We start from the raw sequence: 26,029 nt of genomic DNA on the forward strand, positions 1-26,029 counted from the left end.
ATTCGTCCAGCCAGTATTCTGCTAATGAACGGAGGTCTGCCACCAATTTTATCCACGACTGAGCCCGTGGATCACGCCATTTCATAACCGTATGAAATGTTACCCCAAATATTTGTTTGAGATGGCCGAATGAACTGTTCCTAAGTGACAGTGTGGTCATGGCATACGACGCCTTTTCGTTTTAAGAAGTGCACAGTTTTTCATTTCTGTATACTTAAAAACAAGTTGGCAGTGTTAGCACCATATTGAAATCCTATCAATATCTGACTGAACATTTATTCAGCTTCTTTCAGACAGCACTTCATTATAGATTACTGCGTCATGTGCAAAAAGGCTGAGGTTATTATTACAAGGCATATACGGAGCATACGGTCGCCAAAGTGTGTCATCATTGACGTTATGCGGTTTCCCCACCCCGTAAGTATAAAATGGCGGAAAATTCAAAAACTAACCCAATTTCGCAAGTGTGTTTCCAGTGGAAGTAGGGCTGTTTTCCTAAGTATAATTGGCGGGAAATGCAAGACGACGCATTTTCATGATGCCCGACCTGAAATACTGGCCCTGGTTCTATGAAGTCACAGTCTGAGACATGGATTACTTCCGCCATAGTAGGACTTCAGAATCCAAGATTTTTCACCTGAAATACATGGGGCTGATCGAACATGGCGACTACGGCCTACTGGGCCAACTATGTGACCTCAGAATCCAAGACATGGAATACTGGCACCGCCTCAGTGACACCACATTCCAGCTAAAACGTGTAGCGCTACGATGGCAGGCGCAGGATGTTATCGGCAGTGGTATTAGCAACCAGTGGGTGAGATAGCATTTGCCTTGTCCCTCCGTTTTTGTCAAGGGTGAGAGCTGGATTCCATGCAAAATTTAAACAAAACCACCATCGTTTGACATAAGGTTACTTGATAATTTAATGCCAACTGCTTCCTTAATAATACTGTCCCAAGAGCTGAAAGTGCATGTCAGAATCGTCGTGTTGTTCTGTTCATAGGATGGCCAGTACTCTGCTACGGCTGGTTTGCTCGGCTATTGTAGTCGGGTATCACGCTTGTGATGACAAGCGAAACTCCCCATCGCACTCCTCCCAGATTTAGTGGCGAAATGGCCCAGTGGAAAGCCCGTGAAAAACTAAACACAGATCGAACGTGAAAACAGGAAGAAGGTGTACTGAACTGAGAAAAAGAAAGAAGTGCAATACAGAGCAGCCTGAAACAGCAACGGCGTCGTGGGTAAGTGGCCATCGTGTTGGACCGCCAAGAGGGTGAGCTGTGTTGAAAACTGGCTCGTGCATTTTTTTCCACAACATTACGAACTGTCTGTCCGGTCAGTAAAATGAGTATTCTCTTTCTGCAGTCCTGACAGATGTCATAATATATAAGTCACAAGTAAATAGGAGCACACGAGATATCACATAGACATCTCACAGGAATGGAAACGACAAAGAAAAGGTTGTGAACTATGTTACAACAAAGAAACTCAATAGTCGTGACTTCCAAAACGAAACGCAACTTCAAAAACGTTAAAAACGTATGTTTTGAAATAGCACGGAGAAACCGTCTGATTGTGAAGCTGTTGCCTTCATTTGTTGCAAAGACTATAATATTTTCATCATTTCGTTGGGAGTGATTACACTTGCATTCATACAAACACTTATATAGGGGAAGGAGTACTAGGAGCGTTGCATTCCACACGACTAATACTTCAGAAACCATATGGCTTTAACAATATAGCACTTTTAGGTGCAGAACATTGTAGCCGTAGGAGTGTGTGGTTATGCTCAACATTCATTTATCTCATGCCGTTACCTTTCAGGTACTGTCTCCAGACAGTGGAATAATATTTCAGAATTGATGGCACAGTTGATTTTCGTGAAATGTTTCAAACTCCATCCATCTGGAGCTCCATCATTTATGAACCGCACATTTCTTCTTAACCTTCTGTTATATCACCACAACACTCTCATGTCTACTATACACCGATAGGAGGTGCTATCCTCCTTGACAAGCATGCAGGTAGAGAGATCTTCTGCTCACCCCGTTACTTGACGAGACATGGAATGTAGTGTGTTTAGCACTCTCATACTTCTGGTCAGTTCCAGATTAAATTGGCGACCGTGTTACAGGGATGATTTGCCAAGGACAATGTGGGAGGGATCTGTCAGTCTCCAACTTTATCCTGTGAATGTGAGAATACTCAGTGACACCTATCCACACAGAGAAGATGACCAGTCGTAATGTAAATTCTTCACTATGATTGGTGATCTGGAAATAGATAACCAAAGTGCATCAGTATAGGACACCGTCTGGTATATTTTGCTATATATGATTGAATGGATATGCTGCACAGTCATGCATCTGCATTCACAATTAGTATATGATGTATGTGACTGAATAGACATACTGGACAGTCATCAGATAGATCAGCTTAAATTACGGAAAAACTGGCATTCTTTGGTGTATATGACAGAATGGACGTACTGCACAGTCATCTATCTAGATTCTCAATCTAGTATATGGTACTTGCAAAGTAGTACAGAAGTGATTTAGCGATGATTCAGAAATTGGGAAACATTCTTGTGTGTCATTGGCTAGTGCTGAAATTACGGAATAACTGGTAAAATTGCTAAAATTGATCACACTATCAACTATGGTGCATATCGCAGTACACCATCCCATATCAATGGTATCTTTCCCATTTATCCATCCGCTGGTACCCTGTTGACTACCACATAATGATTGACTGACATCCCTTGGTTGAGATGGAGAGAGCCTTCGTGGAATATTGGATATCTGCTACTTGTCACTGGGGAGCATGGGATTAAATGTAGAGGTCATAGCCTTCAGGCAGCTGTTTGGAAGCATTCCTCAGTGTTGCAGACTTGTCCTATTTACATATGGTTCGATGCCCTATAGATTTTTTCACCACTAAGATAACAGTATCTCTTTTTTTATTTCTACTACCCCATACATGTTATGAACAGCACCTTCCGGCGATGGTTAACACTGGAACAGTAATCACATACATGACTGCAAAATAAGGAAAACATTGCTCTTGGAAACAGAATATCGAGATTTCTTCTATCGCGTCACTGTGGGAGATGAGATAACTGTATCAGTCATCTCCTTCAGATATCTGTTGGAAACGCTCTACAATGCAGAAAACTCTTCCAGTTTCCATATGTTGCGATGTCTTCCACGTTTTTGTCAACGAGAAACATTGACTCTGTGTTTTATTTCTACCAACCTGTCTGCTGTGGGAGCTGCACAGTTTATATCAAGTGATGTTCGGCTTTCCGTGAGAGCCAATGGATCGAAATGTGTTAATGTTGGTTTAGCACCTGACACAGATCTCGAAGTCATGGTAGAAAAACTAAGTGTATGGTGGTGAACAAAGCTGTAGTCGTACACTACTTGGATGAGTTATAGCTGAAAAAACAATGTATTAAACTGCTTATGAAGGAATGATAGAGGAACCCTCTCTTGTGATTGATAGTCTGTTGGATATAATCTTCCTGCAGTACAGGTGACAAAACTTTATGTAGGTCTGTGCAAGTGACTTCAGCCACTGGCCACCTGCTCCAATAGATCGATACATGTTTACGTAATATGCCCAGTATCAACACGCAGATGACATTTTTTTCGATATATGGGAAGAGAGAGATGTCGTAAAATCTTATAAGAGCTTCTGTTAGAAGAAACTGTATAACTGGTTAAAGTTTGTACCGATGTTGTTCATAAAACTAATAGAAATCGGCTGTATCTATTGTCATGGACACATGACTGTTTTTATTATTATCGCCAAGGTGTTATTTCATGCATCACAACGTCTAATTTGAAAGTAGGCAACACTTGAATTACAGCTTGTTGTGGATCCTACTAGTGATAGTGTTTTTCCCAACATGCGAGTAGATTGAATGAAACAGGCTGTGATAATCAAACTGCTTACAAAACTAGAACGCAAGAATCTGCCACTATTGCATATAATAGGCTGCTGGGTGACAAAAACTTTACAGATATGTCGGTAGAGAGGAGATATGGAGCAAAAATGACAGATCATAGTATGAAGTAATCGTGCAGATGGCATTTATTTTCGTTGTGTTAATAGCCAGAGATGCTGTAAAATCTTATACAAGGTTCTATTACAAGACAGACCCTCATGAACTGTTTCGTAAACGTGAGTGTAATTGCTAAAACGGGACCTGCCATAGTGTGCAAAACAGCAGCATCCTCTTGAACTGTAGTTTTTTGTTGACAAACGTAAAATGATTGCGTTCTTTGCGATGTGTGAGCAAATGACTTGAAAGGCTGTATTCTGTAATGTTATTTCAGGTTTCTGGAATGTTTGTAATACACACATGTGAGTTTATTTACAGACATTGATTTGTATGTGAGGGACGCTCTGAAACCACGTAATTTGCCCATCAAACCGGAAGAAATCGCCTAATGAAGATGTTTTTTCTTCAGAGTTTAAATTTACGCTTTTTCTTTACTTCGATGGTGGTTTCAAAATAATGAGGACATTCTGCAGTGACAGTAGTTTTTGCAGCAAAGTACTTGAAGTCTTTTTAGATTTTACTTAGGGTCAATACATACAGGAGGTGTGTAGCCCGACCTCTGCAGTTTGTAAATGGCGGCGGTGCTGTAGTTTTCTTTTTTCTTTGCACTTCGTTGGATGTCGTAAAATAACGGAATGTGGGGTGAAGAGAGAGATGCGAATTGTGTCCCACAGTCGAACTTAAAAACTATACCGATTTTGCTCACAAAGCTAAAAGAAATTGGACTGCGCCTATTTCCGTATAAAGACGAAATTTACTATCGTCGCAATTGTGTTTTCCTTTTTACTAGATGCTCACTTATAACAGATGCATTGACGTTGAATAAAAGTGTTCCCCACCGCACAACGGCTGCCTGCTGGAGGCACCGGGGGCAGTCGCCAATGCAGCCACTCTGCGACCAGGGGTGGTCGGGGGCGGCGCAGTGCGCCTACATTCTAGATGAACTAGTAAGTTGTACATGGGGTAGCCGTCAATTATCTCACATTGTTTAGTTAATGGTGCATCCTCTTGTGTTGACAAAGGGCCGATGCCTGGATGGTCACCTCAAGGCAGACCTGATGCTTCACTCGTCCACCAGAGGGTAGTGTGTGTGTGTGGGGGGTATGCCACAGTGGACTGAAGATTCTCCTTGCCACAGTGGACTGAAGATTCTCCTCCCGGATATGGTGTGATGCCAGAGGAGGTGGCAGCTGCCTGCTCCCCAAGCAGTGAACGTTTGCAAAAGCTATTTGGGGAGTTCTCCCGTACTTTGTCGTTGTTTCAGAGGGGTCCAGTCTTTCCGAGAAATATGTTGAACATATTGCATGGTGCATCCTGTTCTTGACTTTTGTCTACCTGTGACTGATTTCTGTAGACTGGAGGCAGTATATCACTGTCGCAAGAAGAATTCGAAATTCCTGCCAGTAAGGTAGGAGATGGAATGGGGTGGAGAAGAGGTGGAGATGGGGAGGGAGCAGGGCAGAGACTGACGTGTAGGTGGGTTGTGGGTAATTAGTTGATCAATGTAATTAATTTTCATGTTAATTTGATATCGAAAGTGTCTTTGTACCACCATCTTCCCACTACTAATATATCCATAACCTTTAGCATTTGCCACGTCTTTAGCGACGACAAAGAAAGTTTTGTAACAGGTGAAGTGAGTTCCAATGGCTCTGTTTCAATTTCAGTGGAAGACGAGACATCGAACAATTTTCCACGACGTGTCAAGTTTATCCGATGTCTTAGTTTCGTGAGGTATAAGGGATTTTATGAGCACCACGCCTTTTCACGCATAGATTGTCCTACACTGAGACTAAGAAGACCTCTGGATTTCGTTCATGGACAGAAATCGCATTTGACTTTAGGTTTTCTTACTAACTTTCCTACTTTTGAAGAAACAACATTGAAGGACGGGAAGACGACCACTTGTCTCTGTCTTTCACTTTCCGCTAACTCCTCAACTTGTCAAACGTGCACCGGATGAAAGGCACGGTTATTATAGTCGTATGCGTCAATTATAGTAATACACATTTAGCAAAACAAAGAAATAAATATAAAAATGAACATGTGAAATTATATATAGTAGACAAGTTTTAAAACGGCTCAGACTGCACTCGAATGTTGATGGACTCGATCCAGCGGAGTGCCTCCTGGGATGCTCGATGGAGCTTCTCAATGCCACCAGGGAAGCGTCTGATTGGACAGTCATTCACAATATGGCTCATTGTTTGGGTGTCACCACAGTCACACACACTGTCGCTTGAAAAGCCCCACATGTGCATGTGCATTTGCACCTACCCTCTTCAGTCCGATATTTGGGGGGAACCATACAAAATCGTAACAGAGAAAATTAAGAGCCCACTGATTCTGGGAACGCTGCGACAGGAGGGTGGTGAGATGACTAAGGGCTGGAGACGCACTGCGGAGTTCCTGCTGAGCAAACTCCTGCCCGACGACATCGCAGACACAGACACATCACAACATGCAGCAATGAGACTCGAAGTAGATACAATATACACCACACCGACCGTCACCTGTCTATTTCCGCAGGAAGAAGTGGCGACAGCGATCTCAGAACTCAAAAACAAAGAGGCGCCTGGACCGGATGGTATCCACTCTGAGGTACTGAAACAAATTGCACAGCAGATCACCCCGTTTCTCACAACGTTGTTAAACGATGAATTAAGTCTGGGCCGTGTGCCTGCAGTGTGGAAGACCTCGAAGGCGGTTATCATCAAAAACGCTCCAGACAAAGACCCATCAGACCCCAAGTCATACAGACCAATTTGCCTTATCAATACACTCGGTAAAGTACAAGAAAAACTACTCCGCAAAAGACTAAAAGGCCACCGAACACTGCGGAGACTGACACCACACCAATATGGCTTCAGGGAAGGGAAATCTATAGACGACGCAATTAACAGAGCACTCCAAATAATACACTACACACCCTCCAAATACACACTTCCAATTATGATAGACATCTCAGGTGCCTTCGACAACCTCTGGTGGCCGGCCTTGTTCAAGAGACACGTGCAGGTACTGTAGTCTCTGTATAATAGCTTCATGCACTATTGTAGAGACAGAACCGTCGTTTAGCAATGGACAACCGAAAGTGATTAAACGAATTACAAAAGGCTGTCCACAAGGGTCGATCTGCGGCCCCATCTTCTGGGACATTGTTACAGAACCGCTCCTACAGTTACTAGAGGAGCACATTTTGACAGATAGAGTTGTCGCTTATGCTGGTGATCTACTCGTCGTAGTTTCAGCAAACAACCGTGCCCAGCTAGAAGAAAGAGCCAATGGAACACTTCGGACAATAACCCAATGGTGCACAGATAATAAATTAAAGATAACAGGAAACAAAACAACTTATACATTGCTAAAGGGTACCCTGCGCAGGAACCCAATAGTCAAAATTGGGGACACAAACATAAAAAGACCAACAGTCACACGCTATCTAGGAGTATACATTGATGAACGATTGAACTTCCACGAACACATGCGAAAATGCATACACAAAGCAGAAAAGATACTACACAAATTCGGAACAATTCAGACTACCCCTGTCAGTCACACGAACATACCACTGCGTTCTCTTCGAGTCAATACTATGCTTTGCTGCCAGTACGTGGACCCACAGATTGAATCTCTCAATCAACAGAACCATTGTACGTCGAGGCCAAAGAAGTGTTCTACTTCGACTAACAGGGGCATTCAACACAACATCAAATGACGCACTATGTGTCGTCATGGGAATCCTCCCCATAGATATCACCATCAGATACCGCGCAGCAATGTACTGGCTTAGGATGGGGAGAATACACCAGGTTCGGAAGATCACTGATGTACCGATTGAGCAACACGCCAACTCAGAGAGCGGGCCGGAGTGGCTATGGGGTTCTAGGCACTATGGTCTCGCGCCGGGCGACAGTTACCCTCCCAGTTTCAAATCCTGCCTCGGGCATGGATGTGTGTGATGTCCTTAGGTTAGTTAGGTTTAATTAGTTCTAAGTTCTAGGCGACTGATAACCTCAGAAGTCAAGTCGCATAGTGCTCAGAGCCATTTGAACCAGCCAACTCTGAGCATGGCGAGTGGATACCTGGCAGAGCGAGTGGGCCAACAGCGATAAGAGCCGTCGTGTATACAACTTCTTCCCTGACATCCGGGAAAGACTAAAACTAAAACATATCGATCCCAGCGGCGGTATGGTACATCTCATCACAGGACATGGCACTTATCCCACGCACCTGTACCGCGTGAGTTTGCAGCAGACTAATAGATGCACATAAATCACCTGAACACACAGAACGAACTACATGCCATAATACGTGACCCGGAAAGGTGGAGTGAACTCAACAAACTAACTGACGAAATCTCGAAGATCCAACAAATAGAATACTTGCGCAATAGACCCTACCGAAGGCAAGTCGGTCCAAACAGACATCATGATGCCCAGGGCGACACAGATATGATTAGCACCACGAGTGATGAAGAAGAAACACATACAGACCAGGGCATCAACACAGATATTGAATCGTTCAGGGCGGGTGATCCATAGCGTCAACCAAGTCAACTTCAAAGAACAGTCTGGAGCAACCGACAAGGGGTGCACAAGTCACACACAATCCTAAAAACAGATTGCACCTTATATGTAAATACACTCCTGGAAATTGAAATAAGAACACCGTGAATTCATTGTCCCAGGAAGGGGAAACTTTATTGACACATTCCTGGCGTCAGATACATCACATGATCACACTGACAGAACCACAGGCACATAGACACAGGCAACAGAGCATGCACAATGTCGGCACTAGTACAGTGTATATCCACCTTTCGCAGCAATTCAGGCTGCTATTCTCCCAGGGAGACGATCGTAGAGATGCTGGATGTAGTCCTGTGGAACGGTCTGCCATGCCATTTCCACCTGGCGCCTCAGTTGGACCAGCGTTCGTGCTGGACGTGCAGACCGCGTGAGATGACGCATCATCCTGTCCCAAACATGCTCAATGGGGGACAGATCCGGAGATTTTGCTGGCCAGGGTAGTTGACTTACACCTTCTAGAGCTCGTTGGGTGGCACGGGATACATGCGGACGTGCATTGTCCTGTTGGAACAGCAAGTTCCCTTGCCGGTCTAGGAATGGTAGAACGATGGGTTCGATGACGGTTTGGATGTACCGTGCACTATTCAGTGTCCCCTCGACGATCACCAGAGGTGTACGGCAAGTGTAGGAGATCGCTCCCCACACCATGATGCTGGGTGTCGGCCCTGTGTGCCTCGGTCGTATGCAGTCCTGATTGTGGCACTCACCTGCACGGCGCCAAACACGCATACGACCATCATTGGCACCAAGGCAGAAGCGACACGTCTCCATTCGTCCCTCCATTCACACCTGTCGCGATACCACTGGATGCGGGCTGCATGATGTTGGGGCGTGAGCGGAAGACGACCTAACAGTGTGCGGGACCGTAGCCCAGCTTCATGGAGACGGTTGCGAATGGTCCTCGCCGATACCCCAGGAGCAACAGTGTCCCTAATTTGCTGGGAAGTGGCGGTGCGGTCCCCTACGGCACTGCGTAGGATCCTACGGTCTGGGCGTGCATCCGTGCGTCGCTGCGGTCCGGTCCCAGGTCGACGGGCACGTGCACCTTCCGCCCTCGCTCAAAGTCCGTCAACTGCACATACGGTTCACGTCCACGCTGTCGCGGCATGCTACCAGTGTTAAATACTGCGATGGAGCTCCGTATGCCACGGCAAACTGGCTGACACTGACGGCGGCGGTGCACAAATGCTGCGCAGCTAGCGCCATTCGACGGCCAACACCGCGGTTCCTGGTGTGTCCACTGTGCCGTGCGTGTGGTCATTGCTTGTACAGCCCTCTCGCAGTGTCCGGAGCAAGTATGGTGGGTCTGACACACCGGTGTCATGTGTTCTTTTTTCCATTTCCCGGAGTGTAGTTAACAGTACCTCCATGTCTAATAAGAGTTTAAAGCTAGGAACCTCTCCAAGGGCCCTACGCCTTCCGTTAAGAGGCAGCGCACAGTTTGGATGGAAGAATCTTAATTGTGGTCCCTCTGTTTTGAGCCCAATCTGACGGATACCTATGGTAGATCGGGGAAAACCACCGTTCAGGCTGAGCTGCTGGCGGAGTCGGAAGGTGCTAACTGCCACACCACGTATCATTGTAAGTCTCATTGGCTCAGCATGAATTGTTTGTACAACCAACCTACACAGCCTATACCTCAACCTTCACTACACTAATAACTTCTGATCTGAAGCTTAAAGTTATGCACCTCTTCAAGGGACCTACGCCTCCTGCTAAGAGGCGGCGCACGGCCTGGGTGGAAGAATCTTAATTGTGGTTCCTCTCTTTTGAGCCCAACCCAACGGATTCCTATGGTAGATCGGGGAAAACCACCGCTCAGGTCGTGATGTCGGCGAGGCCGGAAGCGTCATTACCTTTATTACTATTACCACAAGAACCCTTTCATTAGCAACTTTGAGCCAAGCACAAAATCAGTTACCTCTCTATTGTATATCGTAAATAGTTTAGCACACTGGACATGGTGGTCTTAGTCTTAGTTTCTAGCTTTAATTTACCCTAATCTCTTCTAGTTAAGTTAGTTTTTAGGATAGTAGATATTAAAGGCATGGTGAGCGATGGCCAGCGTCTTGAGGGTCATTCCAAGACCTGGGCCGCCGCCCACAACCAGGTGACTGGCAGTGTTTTACCTATCTCTTGTCTATTCCATTCTCTTCCTTCCTTCTTTCTAAATATTTAATTTCTTTTTGTTTGTTAATATCTCACTTGATTTTGTATTAGTTATAAGATTTTCTGATGATGCACAAAAAAAAGATACCAAATGGAGCCACGTGGCGAGACACGGGCAACGGTGTGAGAGGGGACAGGAGCCAGTGTGGTGTTACTTTCAGTCACTCCGGACCCCGGACCCAGTCACAGCGGCTAAGTGGCGACATACGACCCACCATAAGAAATTTGCTGGTGGCTCATAATAAATAAGCAGCTAGTGAATAAAAAGTCCGATATCTGTTGAAACGGGAACCCACACCTCCGTTGGTTGGTGGAAGGCTTGCCACTCACGTTTCTGCTCTGCGTCCTGGTCAAATCCTGTGGATAGCATTTGGACTCCCATTTCATATGCTGGTGTTCTAGATTTGAGGCGTTTTCTGGGCAGTGATAGGAAATCGTCATGAAGAGGGATCGAGTTGTTTTCAGAAACTTGCTGACAGAGGTAGTAAAGAGCCTTTCGACAGAGGTCTGGTGGACAGATGTTTGAAAGCACTGGTAGCTAGCAAGTAGGTGTACACCGGACTGTACCACTAATTACTCTCATAACTGAGTTTAGTTGGACGTATACTTTCACTAAGTGGGTACTTCGGAGCCAAACTGGTCCACAGTATTCTGCTGCAGAGTATACCAGCACAGAGGATGCTCATCAGAGAACTGATGTGGTTGCTCCCCGTGTACTGTCTGCCAACTTTCTCAGAAGGTTCACTCGTGTTTGTATCTTCTTGGCCAAGTCGGAAAGGTGTTTTGAGTATGTTAAAGTTCTGCCCAGAGTGACTCCCAGGTATTTTGGGCCGAACTGTGGACTGATATTTGCTGACGAAAGGCGATTAGAGAGGATGAACAGGCTTATCTCGCTTTTAGAAACATTTTGTCTCAGTCCCCATATCTCAACATACTCATAAAGTTTAGTAAGGCTGTTCGTTAGGTGTTCTTCACATTCAGCAAGGTCTTCACTCTGATATGAAATTGCCAGGTCATGTGCATATTGAAATTTTCGGCAGGTCAGCTGTGTAGAGGTCGAATAACAGTGGTGCAAAACGGAGCCCTGAGAACATACCATCTGCTTTTCTCTTCTCCTTGATATACTTTCAACCGCCTATTGCTAAGGCACGGTGAATCTCCTGTTCGGAATATGATTTTACAGGAATGCAGTATGAGGTGGCACAGGTCGGCACTCTGAAAGCAGTATGGCTCGTGGTCTGTAGACCAGCATCCAAATCGCACCGCCACGTTGGAGAGGGTCGTACTACCTTCTGGTCTGCACGCACTTGGCTGTGTGAGACGGCTTCACAGTACACAGCGTTACACAGGTCTAGTCTCAACTTCAGAATGTAGATTGCAGCGATACGTAGAGAGCTGTTACATATTGTTAGATTCTCAATTCACACTTGTTCTTCGTACCTAGTAATGGCGTTGTCGTGGGACGATCGAGTTTGCCAGTGCTGGTATTTCAGCGTTTTTGCAGCCCGTCTCTGGTTACGTTGAAGTGCCCGCTGTCGTATTCCGTCGCCTTCATGTGTTCCGCGTTCACGGCCCTGCACTAACCCGGCCGCTGTCCCGGCTGCGACAGGCGGCGGGCCCCAGCGAGGCGAACGTGGCGGCGGTGTGCCGGCTGGTGGGCGCCGGGCCCGGCCCGCCCCCGCCGCCCCCGCTGGTGCGCACCGCGGCGCTCGAGCTGCAGGGCTGGGCGCACGTGCTGCGCAGCGACGCCTGCGCGCTGCCCGCGCTCGAGCTGTCGCTGCAGCTGCAGCTGGACGCCGGGGCCGACGCCGGGGCCGGCGCCGACGCCGACGAGGCCGCCGCGGCCGTCGGCTGGGCGCCGCGCGACCAGCTGGACGCCTTCTTCGCGGCGCTGGCCGCCAACGAGTCTGTGCGCGCGGTGCGCGTCTCGTCGCTGCTGGGCCAGGAGCCGGGCGCCGCCGGCGGGGGCGCAGCTGCCGCCGCGGAGCTGGCGCGCCTTGCCGGACACGTGCGCGCCACGCTGGCCAAGCCGCGGCTCGCCGCCTTCGAGCTGGCCATCACCTGCCTGGAGGACAGCACGCACGACAGGTGCGGCCGGCCCGTCCCGCTCCCCTCACAAAACGTCCCGTCTTCTGCTCTCACTCTCGAAGCTGTAAAGGTTATTTCTCGCTCGTCGAGATCAATGTCATTTTCTAGGTTAGAATCCAGAACGTAGTATGGAAAACACTGTCCAAAGACTCACTATTTTCGACAATTCCAAAGTCAGACTAATCTACCCCCTTCTTCCTTCTTCCAGCTATTCTCCACACTGAACAAGACGCAGTGCAAGTAGTTAATAAGCAAAGTATGAAGATTTTGAGAGGAGTGTAGATTACAATAAATTTACAGGTGTACTTAGTTTGTCATGTTGAAATGGCTCCAGTTCTTCTTCTCCAGGGTATGATTCTTCAAGCTGAAAGCTCACATCAAGTCCTCACAGTTAGTTTGAACTAAATAAATTTAAAGATAGTTGTTGGGGAATTTTTTGTCCTAAATATACACTACTGGCCATTAAAATTGCTACACCACGAAGATGACGTGCTACAGACGCGAAATTTGAACGACAGGAAGAAGATGCACTGATATGCAAATAATTAGCTTTTCAGAGCATTTACACAAGGTTCGCGCCGGTGGCGACACCTACAACGTGCTGACATGAGGAAAGTTTCCAACCGATTTCTTATACACAAACAGCAGTTGACCGGCGTTGCCTGGTGAAACGTTGTTGTGATGCCTCGTGTAATGAGGAGAAATGCGTACCATCACGTTTCCGACTTTTATAAAGGTCGGATTGTAACCTATCGCGATTGCGGTTTATCGTATCGCGATATTGCTGTTCGCGTTTGTCGAGATCCAATGACTGTTAGAAGAATATGCAATCGGTGGGGTCAGGAGTGTAATACGGAACGCCGTTCTGGATCCCGACGGCCTCGTATCACTTGCAGTCGAGATGACAGGCATCTTATCCGCATGGGTGTAACTGATCGTGCAGCCACGTCTCGGTCCCTGAGTCAACAGATGGGGGACGTTTGCAAGACAACAACCATCTGCACGAACTGTTGGACGACGTTTGCAGCTGCATGGACTATAAGCTCTGAGGCCATGGCTGTGGTTACCCTTGACGCTGGATCACAGACAGGAGCGCCTGCAATGGTGCACTCGACGACAAATCTGGGTGCTCGAATGGCAAAACGTCATTTTTTCGGATATATCCAGGTTCTGTTTACAGCATCATGACGGTCACATCCGTGTTTGGCGACATCGCGGTGAACGCACATTGTAAGCGTGTATTCGTCATCGCCATACTGTCGTATCACCCAGCGTGATGGTATGGGGTGCCATTGGCTACACGTCTCGGTCACTAACGGCACTTTGAACAGTGGACGTCACAGTTCAGATGTGTTACGACCCGTGGCTCTACCCTTCTTTCGATCCCTGCGAAGCCCTACATTTCAGCAGGTCCGGTATAGGCCTTTCTGGATACAGAAAATGTCCGACTGCTGCCCTGGCCAGCACATTCCCCCGATCTCTCACCAACTTAAAACATCTGGTCAATGGTGGACGAGCAACTGGCTCGCTACAATACGCCAGTCACTCTCGATGAACTGTGGTATCGTGTTGAATCTACATGGGCAGCTGAACCTGTACACGCCGTCCAAGCTCTGATTGACTCAATGCCCAGCGTATCAAGGCCGTTATTACGGCCAGAGGTGGTTGGTCTGGGTACTGAATTCTCAGGATCTATGCACCCAAACTACGTGAAAATGTGATCACATGTATCACATATATTTGCCCAATGAATACCCATTTATCATCTGCATTTCTTCTTTGTGCAGCAATTGTAACGGCCAGTTGTGTATTTTCTCTCTTTTTAGTACATTATACAGTCTTTTGATTGTTTGCACCTATCATACAGAAATACGTCCCATTATGTCAGAGGCAAGCTTATTCGCACACTCTGCGAAAGAAAACAATTTTCCAAAGGCTTTACAATTTTTCTTAACGAATTCGTAGTAGCTTTCGTTACATTATTAATTTCTACTAATATTTCATAAATGAATCCAGAGATAAACATAGTAAATTGTACAGGATTGCGTAATTAATAATACAAATTTTAAATATGCAAATTTTTCGTAATTACAAATGTTCTAAAAATATAATTTTAACTGTATATTCAAACCTTGTATCTATCGATTATAACATCGAAACTAAAACACTATATAAAGTAATTCCTTTTCGGAAGTTTTAGCTCGAAATATGAAAATTGTATGAAATTATTCAGAAAAGCAACCCATATGATACTGACCTGTCCAAAATTCAAAAATTACATTGGTATCGACAACTAAAGTCGAGAAAAAATAATGTTAGAGGAGAATGTCCCATTACAAGGCCTAGGGCCTTTTTCCGAACCACCATCTCTTCCTCATTCTTCCTGCACTTCTCATATCCCACAGTTTACACTGCACTGCTAATTTAGGAAGTCTTTCGTCCAGCATACTACGTAGCTGTTCTCTCCATTTTTCCTTGTATTTGATTGCCTATTGACTTACTGATTGCATCCTTTATTAGACCCTTATTACTTCTTTTCTAATTTTATCTACGTTTTTCATTGTTTCATTGCCATTCCATGCAACGTCGTAACAAATGAAGTAGTAAACACAAAATATAATCCTTATACTTTTTATGTGTTAGCTCACTTAGTAGAATGTGAGTGGCTCTTTTTAGAAGCGAAAAGGAGACACTAATCGTCTCCCTATCAAGAAGGAGGACGTTTTATGGAATAAAGTTCAGTTCAGTTCGAATATTCCCATAATTTCCATTCGTTCATTATGCCACATTCCGAAAATACCTCTTCTTATTCTTATTATTCTTCTTCTTCTACTACCAGTACTACTACTACTAGTAATGCAAGCACTTCTTCCTGATCTCCCTACATCTCCCTCATGATTACAATTATCTTTTACCCATTCTCACTGTTTTTCCCGGAGACAGTGCCTCATGCACACAACGTCAGTGGCATATCGTAGTAACGCTCGTGGCCCTCTGCCTCCGTAATCCAGTGAGAAAATGGTTGTTTAGAGAGAAGAAATGAAACCTTTAATAAACCTGATCTTACTATAGATGTTGCAACATACTGCATGTGGAACACTGAATCAGGAGGAAACATAGACTTCTGTGTGCAAAAGGAGACACAAACGGAAGAGAGTACAGCACAAATCACAGTCTGACAAACTTATAAATTTCGACCCTGCCGTATCACACTGCAGAAGCTTGCAGCCAGAGGAAGTGCACTCGTCCTCGTCTGGGACACCCAGCGTTGGAGGTTACGGGAACCACAACGTCCTCCAGAAGCACGAGTTGTGCCCTCTCTGACTCAGTTGTGCAACACTGTTCATGGCCTCTGTCACAGTCACAACAAGTTCAGGAATAGCGGTATCAACACACCCACTACTCTGCATCTCACCGCTTAGTAGCTCTACCAGATATAAGTATTTGTTTATTAACTTGTAAAAACGAACTTCTATTTTATTACTTTTTGTAACCATTAATTATTGTATATAATTTTATATTTAAAATTTTCTATATTTTTCTTTTATATGTAAAAATTGTTTTTGGTTAAAACTGAAACACTTAAATCTCTGACAGATAGGTCCAACAAAGAGTGATTAATTTTTTTTTCTGCGTAGAAAGTGAGTCGACAAGTGAAATTTGTCGTCACTTACAAGCACGTGTGGAAACATGTGTTTTACTGCCTGCAAAAAACGTTGAGTTTCAGAGTGACCGATAGGATTTATCGGAATACCTTGCTCCCGGACGACAATGGGCAGTTGTTACCAAAACAATTTCCCATGTCGACATCTCTGTCAACGAGAATCACCACACAACCTTAATTCACTGTCAAGTGCTGTCGTGTCCATAGACAAGGTGCTCTGCAGGGAACAGAGCTACAAGAAAGTTTCAGCTGTGCAAACATCCTGAATATATAAAGAAAATATATAAAGAAATATATAAAGAAAAAGATAAAGACACAATCTAAAATATAAGAATGGGTCAGATATTAGGAAAAATAAAAGTAATAAACTGTAAACTAGTTGAAAATCTAGAAGAAGAATTAGAACAAATTATTTCCAACGTTACAATCGAAAATTATCAAGGAAAAGATAGATATATTTTTAAATTCGAAAATATAGGAAGTTGTTATCTAATTATTGATTAGAAAAATAGATTTAAATTATAAGATTAAATTAATATTGATAAAATTAAAACAACACCAAATAAACACAAAGAAAGATTAGCATTTTTGTTGTTAATTTTATCATCGTTTAGAATTTGTTAAGCATAAACAAAATATATTTACTCTTAAAAAATTGTCTAGCTAGATAGCTGGTCAATGGATCATTTTAACGTTCAAAATACGATCGACATTAATTAACATACAAACAACGTTAATTAACATACAAACAACGTTAATCAACATAACATCAACGTTAACGATGAATGCAATGATGATAAACCTATAACACAACCAACCAAACATCAAACGAACGTGTGAGGGGACGTACGGGGAGTGGCGGTCTCTAGAGCTGACAGGGCGTCCTCTGGCCGGCCGCAGGTTCCAGCCGCTGGTGGACGCGCTGTGCGCAAGCCTGGAGGTGGACGCGAGCCCCTCGCTGTCGAAGCTGGTGCTCGACCTGAACATGGGCACGCGCCAGGTGGCGCAGCTGTGCGCGGCGCTGCGGCGCGCGCCGCAGGTGTCGGTGCTGCAGCTGCCGCACCTGGTGTGCGGCCGCGAGGGCCTGCGGGCTGTGGCGGCGCTGCTGCGCGCTCGCCCCCTGCTGGCGCTCAGCCTGGCCGGCTCTTGGGGCGCGGCGCAGCGCCGCTGCGACGACCCGCCCTCCTCCTCTGGCGTCAGCCTGGGTGAGTGCGGCGGCGGCGGCGGCGGCGGGGGCACCGCGCCTCCCGTCACAGCCCCAGTCAAAACTTCAGGCTCTCCTACTTCCAAAGTACACAGCATGTCTCGTGAATTCCTTCATTAATTAAAACTCCTGTGAGCACGGGTACGGCACGGAACGCCTTAGATTATTAGTTGTACAGAGAATGCATTTTTCGTATGCCGTAGTATGTATACTCGCAGTAATGTGTATGCCTTTTACGAGTAAGCTGTGTCGGTGTTCTTGGAGCGATTGAAGTTTTGACAGGCGCCCTGAGGCATAGTGGAAATAGCCTGTCACTAATGAGTTGCCTGGAAAAGCGACTGGATATGCAGTCATAGGATTAGTTAAGAAGAAGCTAAATTAATTGGGACTGCAATTTAATTATCGACGATTTACTACAACGACATTTATACTGACGCTTCCAGTCTCATTGTCATATGTGCTTCACACATACACACTGAACTGATGTGTGGTGTGTTCATTATGGCAGGAACACGTCTTACCAATGTACAGCCTCGATATTTCAGCAGCCAGACTGTGCGTTTCTGGTCCTGCACATCCTGGGTTCACTTTCTCATAGGGGTACGGATTTTCTTCATTCCAGTCCCTCCTGGTTGGCCCAGGTCGACTTGACCAGCTATCAGATGAGTACTAGGGATCCTTCTCTCCTCACCCTCTCCACTCCTCCTAGTGCTGTGGCCAAGAAATGCCATCTACTCTCAGGCCAGGCTTCAACCACAGATTAAACTTGCTGACATAAATTCTCCTTCAAGAACATTCGCTGTCACAACATTTCACACAGACAGGTACTGCCCAGAGGCTGGATACAAGCTGATACCTTACTTAGAACACAAATCTTCAGAGGGAAAGTGAATAGTGGTTCCAATTGTTTTCACAGTTGACCAGTGTTGAAGTGGTATGTGGAAAGACTGTATTGTGTTTGGTGTGATCTACTCGAGAAGGTCGAAGTCCAAAATTGTGTCTTGAATATGGTTAAACCAAATAAACTGTGATTTCCTAGAGCACGTTAATATTTCTAATTTGAAGTCACTGATGGGCTGTAGTAGCTTTTATCTAGTATCGACAGACTTGCCTCCACAAAGTGTTACATTCACAAGTGGCTGACTGGAGATGGTAATCGCCCTTTAATCTACTTCTAACGGCTCTGTCTCTGACACTCTATTGATTCCTAGAGCCAGACAGATAGAGCACCACATCCTCAACAGCCTAAATGAGAAATTAACCACTCAAGATGTGACAGCAGCAAAATCTGATAAAGAAAATAGTATAGTCATTATCAATCTGACTATGTAAATAAGCTAATGAATTTCTCCAAGTTAATAACATTACAAAAATACAGCATAGCTGGATCAACAACTTTTCTTTCTACACTAAAAGAGCCATTAAAAAATAATAGTGTAATATTCACTGACCAAGAAAAGTGACATACAATGTCATGAATCCATGCACCCCCACATTACATGTGCAACCAAAGATACAAAAACAACAAATTCTTGTCTACCCAATTATAAACTGCATACATAGCCCATCCTATCTATTAACTAAACATTTAAAAATTAACTATCGTATATACCACTAATAAATAGTACACTGTGAACATGTTTGCTAATGTTTGCGTGTATGATTTTCTACCTCTCTTGCTTCTTTATGCGGTTCGACTGCAAACTGAAAATCGAACAAAATGAATCCTTAAGTGTTTTTAAACGTTAATGTTAGAAATGTTATTTTTGTATATACGTATCAGTAGACAAACAAAAATACCATTTTTAATACTCAAAGATTCATTTTGTCCGATTTTTCTGGTTGCAATCTACCACAAAGAAACTCAAGAGAGCCAGAAAATCATATATGCAAACATCACCAAACAGATTCATGTGAACAAATGCACTTGAAAATGAAAATAAATTCTAGAAATGTGTTGTATTAAGTATCAAAACATAAGTAACTGGTGCAGTTTTTCTCATTTAAATCATAAATGACACAGTTCTAGGCTTTCCTGAAACATTTGATATGGTGAATGAAATTAAGGAAGCTAGCCATTGGCTCCTGTATGGCATATAATTGTCAACTCCACCCAGATACAAGCAGAAATGCAATCTGTAAAAATAGGGTCTTGATCATAAGTAAGATGTAAATAAGATTCATTATTCACAACATCCATAGGTGCTCAATAAAAAATAGCATTTTAAGCCGAGGCAGGCAAGCTTGTTGTCCAGAAATATCTAGATAGATGCAAATAAGTATCACATGGCATCTACTGTAATTGACTGCTTGTAAAATCATTCGAATAAGTTTGAATGTGGCATTGCTGCTAAGTACTGAGTGAAATGACTTCTTTCTGTGTCTAACAGTTCCTTAATAACAACTTCCACTTACTGCAACAATAATTCATGTTACTTATGCAGCTAGAACTATGTAGTTATTAAATAATTAATTGAAAATAGAGTAATGGTACTATTTCAATTACTTTTAGCTACATCACTTCTTAGAGATGAATAATCACATCAGGTTTTATATGCTCACCACAACAGCAGTGGTGAATCTTAAAAGACAATCTGTATCTAAAACACATTGACACATGGAAATTTTGCCACTTCTAATCACCGAAGCTTCCTACCTGCTAACTGTTCTTTCACGTACAAAAGTTTATGGCAGTGCTGCACATACAACTAATACGGAAGGCAGTGCTTACGGATAGTAAAGTATAGTGTGTTGGAAATGTGAAAGTTGAGCTTTGAAATTTGTTAATCCGGACAGAATCTTTAATTGGGAAATAGGAAAAGTAATTAAATTCAGTGTTATGTGAATCGAACAGCAATTGTTGCTAGTACATCTATTCAAAACTAACACATTGAATGTATCTGTTAAGTGCAGTCAATTGGCTTCACTATATATATTTATTATGTCTGACAAAAGACTTCATTTACTAAAAAATATATATTTTTAAGAACTTTAAAGAATATATCCAAAGTTAACCTTTTTTTGGATTTGAGGTCCGCTAGTTATGCAAAACACCGTTTTCTCAATACCCAAACATGTTTCGGCAAAACTGTGCCTTCATCAATGGGTTTTCGGTTTTATTTATTCTGTAATGCAAACATTTATGTTGCATGATTATAAAATTATGTGCATTTTTAGTTCAAACAACAGAGCGTTTCTTTTTGTAAATGCCTTTACAGTTGGTGAGCATGAATTTTCTGGACCATTTTTGTGTTAATTATTACAGGTAGCTTGTCATCTGCAACCAAACGATGTTGATGAGAAAGTTTTTTATTCTTTTTTTGGGATTTAAACTATCTTCTAGAGTGTAATTTAGTTTTTCGCGATGTTTTTGCGCCTATTTTCGTATTTACTTACATTTCGTGTGGCAAGCACTTCCATTCTCCGCATCATGCTGAGATGTTGTGATGCATACGTAGCCATAACAAATATTTTACACAAATAACTTAGTAAAACGCTTTTCACTAGACCAGAACACAGTGTCATTGTGGTTTGTTATGTGTCCCAGCCCAGTCAGTGTTCATTTGCTCACCAGAGAGTTTGGCTCAAAATTTGAATTTTATTTGCATTTTATCTTTGTGTATGTGTGTGTGTGTGTGTGTGTGTGTGTGTGTGTGTGTGTGTGTGTGTGTGTTTTGTGTGCTTCTTAGCTGTGTGTGTTGTCTTTTATGTGGTATTCCTATCTGTGTGTATATGGTGTGTCTTTGCAGATTTTAGTGTATTTATTTTTCGTGTGTATGTGTATGTGTGTGTGTGTGTGTGTGTGTGTGTGTGTGTGTGTGTGTGTGTGTGTGTACGTTCGTGCGTGCGTGTGCGATTTTAGTGTATTTATTTTTCGTGTGTATGTGTATGTGTGTGTGTGTGTGTGTGTGTGTGTGTGTGTGTGTGTGTGTGTGTGTGTGTGTGTGTACGTTCGTGCGTGCGTGTGCGTGTATGTAGACTTTATCTGTATGTGCTGTTTTAATTTGTAAGGTTCCTTTAATGTGTTAAACAGTGTGCCCTAACAGAGTGTAGTGTATTCGTTTAAGACCTGTTTTCCTTCCGATATTGCCTTATGTATATGGAAGTTTTCCTCAATGGTCAATTTGCTGTATAGGCTGTGGCTCGGTTTTAGTATTCGTAAGTCTGTTTCTATCGTGGTAGGGTAGTGGCTGTTGGCTATAAGGTGGTCAGCAAATGTCCTATGGTAGCTGTTGCTTTTTAAGGCTCTGAGATATTCCGAATATCTTGTTTTGAAGTTTCTGCATGTTTGTCCTATGCATACTGACTGGCAAGTGTTGCATGTGAGTTCATATATTCCTGACATGTTTAATTTATCCATGGGTGCTTCTTGTTTACTAAATATATATATATATATATATATATATATATATATATATATATATATATATATATATAATATAAAAATATATATATTCTTCTATGTTGTGTTCCCTGTCCTGTATAGTATTTGGAGTCCCTGTTTCTTTAATATGTTGCCTATTCTGTGAACAACCTTGTTATTCTAGGTGAGTATGCGCCATTTCGTTTTATGTGTGTGTTGTTGCTCTGTTGTGTCGTGTATGTGGTCATTGTTTGTGTTTTGTATTGTTCTGAGCTGGGTGAGGATTTGTGTGTGTGTGGTGTATTCATTTTTGTACTGTTTGCATAGGTTTTGATTTAACTTGTTTACCATTTGGGTGGTATAACCATTTTCTGCTGCTATTTCTTTTATTGTGTTTAGTTCTTGTGTGTAGCTCTGTTTGTTGATGTGTGTTCTGTTTAATCTGTGGAGCATGAATCTGAAGTTTGCATGCTTATGTGTCAATGGGTGGTTTGATAGGTTGTGAATGGTTGTGCTTGTGGTTGTCGGTTTCCTGAATACTGTGAAGTTGTATGTATTGTTTGTTTTTTGTATGGTGAGATCTAGAAACTGTAGTGTGTTGTTACTTTCTGTTTCTAATGTGAAGTTAATTTTTAGATGTAAGTTGTTTTTTCCATTGTGTAACTGTTCTATGTGTGTATGTGGTTCATCAATCAGGCATATTATGTCATCGACATAACGGTACCAGTATTTAACTTTGCAGTTCTTTGGCTTTATTATGTTTCTGTAGATCATGTTCTCCATGTTTTATTTTATTTTATTTATTTATTTATTGCCAAATTATAGACCTGTTACCCGATGTTTAAAACAGGCCATACATCTTACAATTTTCGTTTTCATCTTTTTACAGTTTTCTTTTCTTTTGTTTTATGTACAACATTTACAAAGAATGATACTTTTCAAAATAACAATAATTTAAGGTGGAAATATAATAAAATTTTGTAGTTTTTTAAGAAGAATATAAAAAGAGGATAGAGGAGAGATTTGTTAGTACCATCACCGAATGTGACTGACGGTGAATATCTCGGAATGGTTTCTTCATTCTGTTGACTGCCAGTCACACACACACACACACACACACACACACACACACACACACACACACACACACACACACATAAACGGTTATTAGTAGAGAAATAATGTTTTTCTTATCCTATTTGTTACTAATCCTACGTATTAACTACTGTAGCTGCCCATCCATATACAGCATTTGGTGTTTTCTTGGCTAGATCGCCAACACTTCTGCTTATTTACTGTCACGTCTCAACTTCCTCCCCCTGTTCCTCCTCATTGTCACTATTTTCGCTGTCACTGTGGGTATCGCTGTCCATCCTCTGGAGATTGCTGTTACGCTGCACATAGGCATGTCTGTGATGTCATGTCCGCATATACTCTTCATGTGTTGTTTTTGAATTACTGTTTGTGAGTGTGTTTAATTGTGGCCATTGTTCTTCGTCTCTTATTGCTGCGTATATACCTATGTCTGTATCTGTGTAATCTAAGTGTAGTGTATGTCTGTTGTTCGCGTACTGCCCGCAGAAAAAGACAGAGTGTTCTGGGGAACCCTCTTCCTCGCATGTGCATGTAGGTGACTGCCTCAGACTCACGCGGTTTAAGTGCGTGGGATAAGGTCCGGGCCCGGTTAAGAAATGTACCATACTGCGGCTGGGATGGATATGTCTCATTCTCAACCGCTCCCTTATGTCAGGGAGGAAGTCGTGCAGTCTACGTCCCTTATCACTTACACCCCACTCACCTTGCCACGTATCCAAACGCCAACTTTTAAGGTGACGTATCGTCTCTGTGGGCACGCCAGTTATTGTGTGTACCTTATCTAGTCTCTCCACCTTCAACCAGAACCTTGCAGCTCTGTATTTGATCGTGATATCAGTGGGGCATATTCCGAGCACCACACACAGTGCATCCGCTGAGGTGCTACTGAAAGCTCCAGATACCCTAAGTAGGACACTTCTCTGCCCTCGTCTGACAGATGCTTTGTTGGTGGCCACGTTCAGCCTATGTGCCCACGTGCTAGCTGTGAAGCTGAGTACTGATTCGAAGAGCGCACAGTGGTATGTACGTATGACTGGTAGAGGTAGTCTGTACTGTTTTGACTTTAGCCTCACCAGTTTGTGTGGTATTTTTTCTGATTTTACTCTTGTTAGCCTAATGTGTTCGTGGAAATTCAATTTTTCATCTATGTGTACCCCAAGATAGAGCATAATGTGTGCTCGTTTTATGTTTGTGTCTCCAATTTTAACCGAAGGATTCCTTTGGAGTGATCCTTTCAGTAAAGTGTATGTTGTTTTGTTTTTGCCTATTCTGAGTTTGTTGTTGTGACACCACTGAGTAATTGTTTGTAGTATTCCACTGGCTTTCTCTTCTAAATGGGCTCTGTTGTTTGCAGTGACTACAACTAATAGGTCATCTGCGTAGGCCACAATTCCGTCTGACATGTCATCCCCACCCGGAAGTTGTAGGAGGGGTTCGATTGCTATGTCCGAGAAGATGGGGCCGCAGATCGACCCTTGAGGACAGCCTTTGGTAATTGTTTTAACTACTTTCAGGCCCTCCATCCGCCATTCGACTACTCGGTCTTTACAGTAGTCCAGAAAACTGTTGTACAGTTACTGCAGTACCTCCATATGTCTTAGCCTCTGAAACAGTATGAGCCACCAGAGATTATCAAATGCTCTGGGAATGTCAATCATTATTGCCATGGCGTATTTCTGTGCGAATGGAGTATTTAAACTACTAGGTGACAGGAAGGCTGGTAGCCCTACCTAGGACCAGTTCTCCTGAGCTGAGGGAAGTCGATGCCGATCCACCAGTAGTAAGTACATCCCACATATAACTCACACATGCCTGATATTGGCTAGGGGGCGGCGATATGAACAGCAGATGATTGTTTTATAAGAAAATTGAGGAGGGAAAGACTTGAGGTTCATTCGAGGATTTTTCAGACTGTGAGATTCCAGACAGACCATTCTCCCATAACGGCCCCATCGTTGCTCTGTCGACAAATCTAACCACCCCGAGCACCTGGTGCGTCCAACAGACGTCGAGCTGAGGGGCGGGCTGCGCAGGCTCGGGCAGCAGCAGCGGCGGCGGCGGCGGCGGCGCGCTGCAGGGCGGCGGGGGCGGCGGGGGCCGGCCGGGGGCGGCGCCGAGCACGCCGTCCAGCGGCGGCTGCTACTACTTCTCGTCGCTGCCGCGCGGCGCCATGGCGGCCTACTCGTCGAGCCTGGGCCGGCACGCGGCCACGCTGCCGCGCCAGCCGCTCGCGCTGTCGCTGTCGGGCTCTGCGGCCGGCTGGCCGGACGAGTGCAAGCGCAACTCGGACTCGGTGCTGTGCGGCCGGCTGGTGCAGCCGGCGCCCGCCTGCGACGCCGCGCAGCACGCCGCCGCCTCCGGCTTCCACCACGTGTTCGAGGCGGCGCGCGACCCCGGCTGCCAGCTGCGCAGCCTCAACGTCAGCAAGTGCCTGCTCGGCACCGAGGACGCCCTCTGCCTCGGCGAGACAGTAAGTCGGCCGCACGCGGGAGGAGGGGCCCCAAGTCCCGACTCCATCCTCGCGGAATACTCTCGTGACCTATTAACCTTTGTCACCTGACCAATTCTTGCACATGTCATTCAGAGCACATTCCCACTTTAACACTTGTGTGACTGGTTCTGACCTATCTTCTGACCACAGTGGCGCAACGACGCTCTGTGAGTGTCTTAGGCATTTGTGTTTAACCTGTGGTCTGCAAGGTAGGAAAACATCGGCTCACCGGTGCACAGTTCAGAATACTGCAGCCGTACAGACAGTGATGTAATCAGATAATGATCTCAATGT

The 26,029-nt window shown here is 44.2% G+C and overlaps 1 protein-coding gene across 1 annotated transcript in view; it reads left to right on the plus strand.

Annotated features, from left to right (window-relative positions):
- The window catches only part of LOC126266735 (uncharacterized), a 292,392-nt gene that overhangs the window by 218,780 nt on the left and 47,583 nt on the right, over positions 1-26,029 (plus strand). The window contains exons 9-11 of the mRNA XM_049971221.1: positions 12,440-12,918; positions 17,483-17,884; positions 25,375-25,714. Of these exons, the coding sequence (XP_049827178.1) occupies positions 12,440-12,918; positions 17,483-17,884; positions 25,375-25,714 (1,221 nt within the window). The remainder of the gene's footprint in view (positions 1-12,439; positions 12,919-17,482; positions 17,885-25,374; positions 25,715-26,029) is intronic.

Source organism: Schistocerca gregaria, chromosome 4 (genome assembly GCF_023897955.1).
Source record: "Schistocerca gregaria isolate iqSchGreg1 chromosome 4, iqSchGreg1.2, whole genome shotgun sequence".
NCBI lineage: Eukaryota > Metazoa > Arthropoda > Insecta > Orthoptera > Acrididae > Schistocerca > Schistocerca gregaria.